At 46.0% G+C, this 9,130-nt stretch overlaps 1 protein-coding gene across 1 annotated transcript in view; it reads right to left on the bottom strand.

The window, feature by feature from the left end:
• Positions 1-441, bottom strand: part of ITM2C (integral membrane protein 2C) — a 32,980-nt gene extending 32,539 nt beyond the window's left edge. The window contains exon 1 of the mRNA XM_006760411.2: positions 210-441. Coding sequence (XP_006760474.1) covers positions 210-329 — 120 coding nt within the window. The 5' untranslated portion in view covers positions 330-441. The remainder of the gene's footprint in view (positions 1-209) is intronic.
• Positions 442-9,130: the final 8,689 nt, after the last annotated feature.

Below are 9,130 nucleotides of genomic sequence, written 5' to 3'. Positions count from 1 at the left end.
GGGCCCCTATGCTGTTGAAAGAGCCTCAAGCGCTTCCCCACCTGGGGACTAGCGACCCGGCCCCCCTCCCAAACTTCGGACTTAGACGTTCGCTGCCCCCTTAGGACAGGACCCAAGCCCCTCCCCACGTTAGGATGGATTCCCCTCCAGCATCCCCGCGGCGGCCAGGCGCGCCCGGGTCCCTCCCCTGAGCCCCCGGCCCCTATCAACCGAGCCGGAGTCAGCAGGATCTCAGCGGCCGGAGCGGAGGCCGAGGCCGAGGCCGAAGCCTTGTCGGCCTTGTCGCCTTTGATGCCGGCCACGGCGGGCTGGAAGCTGATCTTCACCATGGCTGCGCTGGCCGCGGTGCGCCTGCAGCCTCTGACGGTGCAGCCTCTTTCCGTGCAGCCGCTGCCCGCACTCCGCAGGCACCGGAAGTTTGGATCTGCTCGCGTGCCTTTCTCTAACCCCACCTCCAGTCCGCCCCCAACAGGGGGGGCTTTGGCGCCCGCTGCGCCTGCGCCCCCTTCCTGCCCCTCGGTGCGCAGTGACCCCTGCCGGGCGTGCTGCTCCGACTTGGGGAGGACTGAGGTTCACTCCATCCATCCATCCATCCATCCATCCATCCACCCATCCATCCACCCACCCATCCATCCAATCAGGCATGGATTCAGCCCTCTTCAAAGCCTTATCCCTTCGGGCTCCCTTTCCAAGACCAGCCTCCCCAAACACACAATCTGTTAAAACAGTGTTTGCTAGATAAATGCAGTTTACAGACAAGTTCCCAGGCTCAACCCCCACGCCCCCGCAAGGTGTGTTTTTTATTGATATTTAGAGAGAAAAAGAGAGAGGCATCAATGTGAAAAAAACATCCATCCGTTGCCTTCTGCATGTGCCCTGACTGGGGATCAAACCTGCAACCTGGGTATGTGCCCTGACCAGGAATCCAACCAGAAACCTTTTGGTGTACGGTGGATGCTCCAACCAACTGAGCCACTCAGCCAGGGCCCATCCTGCCCTTTGGAACACCGTGCCACCTCCTCTTCTGAGACCTCAGTGCTGCAAGGCAGCCCATGCAAATGGTTCCCATGGGTGTGGCTTTGTTCTCAAAGTCATTTTCAAAGTGAGGACCTTGACCAGCAGCCCCAGCAGCCCCAGGGAACTTGTTAGAAAGGCAAACAACCTCATTCACCCTCTCACTGCCTCTTCCTGTCCTCCTGTCCTCTGCAGACTGCCCTCTCCTCTCTCCTCAGCAGCGGAGCTCACCTCTCCACCGAGAATCCGAAGCCATCCTGTGAGAACACCCTCGTGCTGCTGGCCAGGCCCCCCACCAGCAGCTGCCCCTGTGGTTACTGTGGTCCCTTTTGGCCCTTCAGGTTGGAGGAGGCGTCTGTCTTTGCTCTTCTCTTAGATTCATTCCACCTTCTTGGTGAGGATTTCAAACCTCCTGTCATCTCGGATAATCTTAAGGCCTCAGTCATGCCCCATACCCAAGCCATCAGGGATGGCCCTCTACTCCAGCCTCAGCTCTCCCCTCTGTCCTATCAGTTCTGAAACATGCTTGCATTAACCTTGGAAGAAAACAGAACAAAACAACTCCTTTGACCCCTTGGCCCCTCCCCTTGGTACTCTATTTCTCTCATTTTCGCCTTAGCCAAACTTCTAGACAATTCGGTCTCCATTTCCTCATCCCTCTCCACACTCATCCTAGCTGGATCTGGCTTCTGTCCTCACACCTCCACCTGGTTTTTAATCCTCATTTTGTTGTTGTTGTTGTTAATCCTCACCAGGGGATATTTTCCCCCACTGATTCTTAGAGAGAGTGGAAGGGAGGGGGACACAGAGAGAGAAACACTGATGGAAGAGAGACACATGGATTGGTTGCCTCCCACACATGCCCTGACCGAATTGAACCCCAAACCCTTCAGTCCACAGGCCGCCTCTCTAAGCACTGAACAAGACTGGCTAGGGTTAATCCTCATCTTACTTGGGGTGGTTTTGGGCTGCTTGGCCATGCCCTCTCCTGTGACCCCCCCTGCCCCCCCACCAACCAAGTTGAGGAGGGGGATTGGCTCCAGTGGGAAGGTTTCCTGGAATCAACCCCCACAATAGTTCATTTTAAAACTAAAACCCCAAATGTGAACTTTTACATGTGTTTACCTCTTTCTCCAAATTGAGTAATTCAGTGTTGTTCTTAAAGGATATCTGATTTATGACCATGTAAAGGCTGGTTGAGACTTACAGTTATAGTTAATCTTCGATGGTCAGGGTAGGGGATTGCTGGGGATGCAGTGATCTCAAACAAAGGTATAGCTACTACCCTCAGAGTTCTGTCAGCTCCCCAGAACATAATTCATCTTGTAACTTGAAGTTTGTACCCTTTGACCAACATGTCATTTCCTCCATCCACCAGCCTGTGGTAACCACCATCCTACTCTCTGCTTCTATGAGTTCAACTACTTTAGATCCCACATGTAAATGAGATAATACAGTGTCTGTCTTTCTCTGTCTGGTTTATTTCACTTAGTATGATATCCTTAAGGTTCACCCATGTTGTCACAAATGGCAAGATTTTATTCTTTTTTATGGCTGAATAACATCCCATTATATTCATGCACACCACATTTTTAAATCCATTCATCCATGAGTGGACGCTTAGGTTGTTTCCATGTCTTGGCTTTTGTGAATAATGCTACAATGACCACGGGAGTGCACATGTGTCGTAAGTGTTTCCCTCCACGTCCTGCGTGGTTCAGGGTTCGGGTCTGGAAGAGGAGCCGCACACAAATGAAATAGAAAAGACACTAGATAATTTGGGAATACTGGGGGACCAGGCGGCAAGTCCAACTCAAGAGGAAGGACTTCCACTGTGCTTAGGCCTCACCAAGCTTTTATAGTGAGTGGTAAACAAGGTAGTGGTTACCATAGTTACACAGTTCTTGTGAGTTTCACTTGTTTACACCATGGTTATACTTCCTGCACTTCCTCAGCCCATTAGATTCCCAGATAAGATCTAGGGAGTGTTATAAGGTCAAGCCTAATTATGCTAAGAGGACTGTGCCCTCTAACCTAGGGCTTGTTTGTGACTTTGCCAGCAAGTCAGTCCGAGGCTTAACCCTATATCAGTCTCCCACACGCATGTCTTTTCAAGATACTGATTTCCTTTCCTTTGGATATACTGGAATTGCTGGATCCTATGGTAGTTACATTTTTAATTTTTTGTCCCTGATAAGTATATTGAAGAGATAGTTCCTCTGAAATACAGTAAAAAGAGACAAATCTCTGGAAAATCTAATTAATAAATAAGGTAGAAAATATTAATATGAGAAAGAAGATATAACCATAGATAAAGTGGTTATTACATGTTATAATATGCTATATATATACTCATATCAAATAAATGTGAATGTTCCAAAGTGGATGATTTTACGGAAAAGTAATATGGCCAAAATGGACTCAAGAAGTAGAAGGAAATAATAATGTCCTATAATCAAGGAAAATACTGAAAAAAGTTCTCAAGCAATTCTCTCTCTCAAAAAAAAAAAAAAAAAAAGAGAAAGAAAAGAAAAGGCTCTGAGCAGCCAGACCACTTATCTGGATGGTTCTTTCAAACTAAAGGAACAGCTAGTTATGTTGGTGCTTCAATTAATTTTAGGCATAGATTATATATTCTGACACAAAAATCTGACAAAAGAGAGAAACATACTTTTAGTTATGAAATGAGATGCAGAAATTCAATGGTACATTAGAAGAACAGTGAAGTGCTACCAAGTAGAACTTCTGAGAATAAAGACATAGAGAAATTGCTTTGCAAAATAATGCTTAAAAGTAATAGCTATTCAAACTTAAAAAACATAAAGAAAATAAGACAACTATGATGACAAAACCCAGAACAACCACTTAGTACTTTGTTATTTTTCCTCCAATATTTTTCACTCTATATGTGAATATGTGTGTGTGGTATGTATGTGTTTCACTAAACTGGGACAACAGTGTAAGAGAGAGAGAGAGAGAGAGAGAGAGAGAGAGAGAGAGAGAGAGAGAGAGAGAGAGAGAGAGAGAGAGAGAGAGAGAGAGAGAGAATCTCACTAGGGGTGATTTGACCTTTGGGGAATATTTGGCAATGTTTGTCACAACTTGGGTGGCAGGCAGGTAGGTGCTACTATGCTCTAGTAGTTAGAAACCAGCTCTGCCGTGTATAGGACAGTCCCCACAACAATTATCCAGTCTAAGATGAGAAGCTCTGGTTAATATCTTGCTTTTTTTCCCTTCTCTTTAGTTTCAGCATTTTCTCATGTGGTAGGTAGGCAGAATGCCCCGTCCCCTCACCAAGATAGCCATGGCCTACCCTTTGGAACCTGTGAATTTGTTACCTTACACGGTAAAAGGAACTTTATAGAAGTAATTAAGATTATGAACCTTAAAATAGTGAAATTATTCTGGTTTTACCTGAGTGATCACGCGAGTCTTTAAAGGCAGAGCACTTCCTCTGGCTCGAGTGAGAGAGAGGTAGCAGAAAAGTCACGGAGATCTGAAGCATGAGGAGGCTTGGAAATGTTGCTGGGATGTAGATGGGGGAGGGGCAATGGGACAGGGAACCATGGTGCCTTTAAAGCGCTAGTTACTGAAACCAAGGGTACAGGCCAAACCTGGTGCTGGTGAAAAAGGAAAGAGGATTATTCCAGTCACACATCTGAGAATATGGGGGACTCTTGTCACAAAGACCATCTTAACATCTCAGTGCAGGCAGAGGTTTTTATAAGGAGGGAGAGGGAAAGCAGAACAAAGAGATCAAGGGAGGGAGGTTGGAAGGTTCTCTATGACCAGCACAGCCCACTTCGGAAGGACCTCGAAACTGGTCAAATGATGGTCTTCTGGTCTTCGTCATCCTAGTTCTGCGGTTGAAGGTCAGCAAATCCCCCAGAACTGGGATGACTGAAGGTCGGAGTCTGTATCTTCTGGAGTTAGTTCCTAGGATTCGTCTACAAACCTGCTGTTTATCTACAAGCTGCCTCTTAGTCAGATTCAGCATTTACAGAAACAATGTCAAGAGAATGGTGGGGTGGGTCACAATTCCCCACTGTCACACACTGAGAGAAACGGAAACCCAGGAAAACAGAAACCTCAGTCCTAGTACCACACAGAACTGAAATCTGTCCCCAACCTGAATGAGCCTGGCAGCCCCTCTTCCCCCATCGCTGCCATCCCCCAGCGCCTCCAGGTAAAGAGCCCAAGTGGGTGGGCACCTTGTTTTGACCGAGTTAGACCAGGAGCAGAGGAAACAGCAGAGCCCACCTGTTCTGTTGAGTCACAGAACTCCGCAATAAGGAATTCATGTTGCCACAAAACTTACAGTGTGTTACAACAGCAAAATAAAAGGAATGCTTTTGGCATAATTAAACATTCTCTCATATTCATGAACATCCGTGTCACCTCTCTCTGTCTTAATGCCCACACCGAATCCATCAGCAAATTCCCTGGGCTCTGTCTCCAAAACCTATCCATCCTGGACCGCTTCTCCCACTTTGGTCCGGGCCATCCTCTCTCCTGGACCATCTTAGCTGGCCTCTCACTTGGACCTTCCCAGGGTCTTTGAATTTATAGATTGCTTTGGGTAGTATGGACATTTTAATGATGTTGATTCTAGCAGTCCATGAATCATAATAAGCCCTGGCCAAGGGCCTCTAGGTCCTACCCTATCAAGCGCTGCCTGTATGCTTTCCCAGTTTTTCTGTTTGCGTGTTTATCGTCACAAAAATAGAGAAGACCCTTTGTACATTAAGAACATTTGCTTTGGCCGAAACCGGTTTGGCTCAGTGGATAGAGCGTCGGCCTGCGGACTGAAAGGTCCCAGGTTCGATTCCGGTCAAGGGCATATACCTGGGTTGTGGGCACATCTCCAGTAGGGGGATGTGCAGGAGGCAGCTGATCGATGTTTCTCTCTCATCGATGTTTCTAACTCTCTATCTCTCTCCCTTCCTCTCTGTAAAAAATCAATAAAATATATTTAAAAAAAAAAAACATTTGCTTTGCCCTGGCTGGTTTGGCTCAGCGAATAGAGCGTCAGCCTGTGGATTGAAGGGTCCCAGGTTCAACAAGGGCACATGCCTGGGTTGCGGGTTCCACCCCCCAGTAAGCATGTGTGTGTGTGTGTGTGTGTGTGTGTGTGCAAGAGGCAGCCAATCAATGGTTCTCTCTCATCATTGATATTTCTCTCTCTCTCTCCCTTCTGCTCTGAAATCAATAAAAATATATTTTAAAAAAGAATATTAGCTTTATCCATCAGAACTCATGGTATTTTTCCATTTTGAGACCTGCCTTTTTGTTGCTTTCATGGACTGTTTTGACATATAAATCCCTCAAATTTTCCATTATGATTTCTTCCTTGCCTGAGCACTTAGACTCTCTCCCCTTTAAACTTATATATTCACCAGTATTTTCTCCTAGCGTTGCTATATACACAAAACATCGAAATTGTTCGTCACTACTTTTAAAGTTCTTGACAATAGTAATACATTGCCTACTTGAGACAAATTTTAGAATGATTTTCCCATTTGTCTGCAAAAACCTATTGGGATTTTTATTGGATTTACTTTAATTTGGGTGATATATTTAAAGACTATGCCTTAATAAATGAATATGGTTTGGTTTCTCCATTAACTTTCAGCTTATGGCCCCCAGTAAAGTTTTGTGCTTTTCTTTACTTAGGTCATAAAATTGATTCCTAGGAATTCCATATTTCTCCCTGGAGACACCATCGCAGGCCGAGCCCCTCTTCCTGCGGCCGGGTACCTGGAGAGAGTGGGAGGCACGGGGACGGAGAACTGGAGATGGCGGTGGGCAGCAGGAGGCCCCTCCTGCTAGTGGGAGCCCCGTGGTGGCCATGTTCGGGGTCGCCTGCCTCTGGCTACTTTGGGAGATTCAGAGGCGCCCCCTGGCGGCCACCCCCAGGGCCGCGGATCGGCCAATAATTCCATTTTAACATCACCTCCCCAGACTCCCCTTTCCTGCTAGCTGTTGGAGTCACCACCTCCCGTGAAGGAAGGCAAAAGATTATGAACATTTCAGATTCAACAAAATACAATTAGAAAGATGGATATAAAAAACCAAATTGACTCTTTAAAATGTAGCAGCTACTTACTCGTCCACTCAACACCCATTGGAGGGTATATTACTCGTCAGGCTGGGGATTCAGAGGTGAACCCAGACAGAGAGACCTCTACCGGTTCCTTGCGTCTGATGTTCTAATGAAAGGAGACAAAAGCCAATCAAGGAAATAAATGTGATTATTTCTAAGAGTGTGAAGTTCTTTGAATAGCTCAGGAATAGAGAGGGGTGGGTGGCCATCACTGGCTAGGGATCAGGGCAGACTTCTCTGCGGAGGTGCACTGAAGTGGAGAGATGAGTGAGGAGGACTGAGCGTGTGAAGATGGGTGCACTACAGATCTTGTCAAATTCTACTTCTATATTTCTTATAGAAAGTATATCAGGAAAGAAGTGAACTATATGTGTCCTTGTTGCCTGTCCATCCTTTCATATTCATATTTCTCAATGAAGTTATGTCTCACCCACAAGGTGAGGGTGAAGTTCCTGTTTGTCCACAGGGAGAAGGGGGGCTGCAGGCCCAGCAAATTGTATTTGTTTAGGGACATGGATGTTGGCAGCTTTGGCTTGTGAGAGGGAGGCATTTCTCTTTAGACCTTAAGCTCTCTTTCAGGCTGTGCTTAAGGACTTTTAAAGAAATATATATATATTTTATTGATTTCAGAGAGGAAGGGAGAGGGAGAGAGAGATAGGAACATCAATAATGAGAGAGAATCATTGATCGGCTGCCTACTGCACACCCCACATTGGGGATCATGCCCCGCAACCCAGGTATGTGCCCTGACTGGGAATTGGACTGTGACTTCCTGGTTCATAGGTCGACGCTCAACCACTGAGCCACGCCAGCTGGGCTTACGGAGTTTTTTCTGCTGTAATTATTGTTATTACAGAAGAGCAGGTCTAGGAATTAATAACACGTAGTATTAGGGGCTAAATCATGCCTCATCCCACCCATATGTTGAAATCCTAACCCCCCAGTATCTCAGAATATGACTGTAGGTGGAGATAGGGTCTTTAAAGGGGCAATTACATTAAAATGAAGTCATTAGGGTAGGCTCTAATCCACCATGACCCACAACCCTCTCTAGTTGTCCTTTTCGCCTCTGCAGATGGCCATTTGGAACATCCGGGACGTAACATTAATTTTCAAAATATTAACATTCTTCCTCAGTAACTTTTGTCTGATGTATGAATGTTCTTTTCTCAAATTATCAAGGTTTCTTTAAGCCAACAGAGCTCTCAGCCCATTAGCATGAGCTTTTTCTTGCATGAGAAGTAAGCTGGCTTCCGTGAGAGCCGTGATTCTTTTGAATTTTTCTGACGGAATTTCGGCTTGTACTCTGCGGGTGCCCAGCACGGCTGATCGCGCCATCTGCTTTGGAGCGATTCTCCCCTAATGTTAAAGGGCATGTCGTCTCTAGTCTGAATACTTGGTGAACGCTCATTTATTTTTCTTGCTGTTATTCAGGGAGGACTTGAAATTATGCTGGTGCTACTGCCTCTCCTTGGTGTTTTACTAACTTCAGTATAGCTTTCTCAGTTTGAAGACTTTAACTATAAGTGTATCGATTACTTCATTTTCTTCACTAATTTAATGTATATTTGATTTATTTTTAAGTGTTTTAAAATAACCCTTTATTTTTTAAAAAAGATGTTTTTTATTGACTTTAGAGAGAGAGGAAGGGAGCGGGAGAGAGAGAGAAGCATTGATCAGCTGCCTCCTGCACACCTCACACTGGGGATCAAGCCCACAACCTGGGCGTGTGCCCTGACCAAGAATCGAACTGTGACCTCCTGGTTCATAGGTCGACACTCAATCACTGAACCACACTGGCCGGGCTCCAGGTCAGCTAATTTAAAAGCTGTGAGACCTCAGGCAAATTACCCTCTCTGGGCCTTAATTTCTTCACCTATGAAATGGGAATAACAGTACCAGCCTCGTGTGTGGGAATTAAATGAGATAACTGTGTTAGGTGTTTAACACGGGGTCTGGCTCATCGCAGTCACTCACTGAATGTGAGCTCTCTCTTTCCATCCCCTTGCCACC

The sequence above is a fragment of the Myotis davidii genome, unplaced genomic scaffold, assembly GCF_000327345.1.
Source record: "Myotis davidii unplaced genomic scaffold, ASM32734v1 scaffold370, whole genome shotgun sequence".
NCBI lineage: Eukaryota > Metazoa > Chordata > Mammalia > Chiroptera > Vespertilionidae > Myotis > Myotis davidii.
This window is presented reverse-complemented; position numbering and strand designations above follow the sequence as displayed.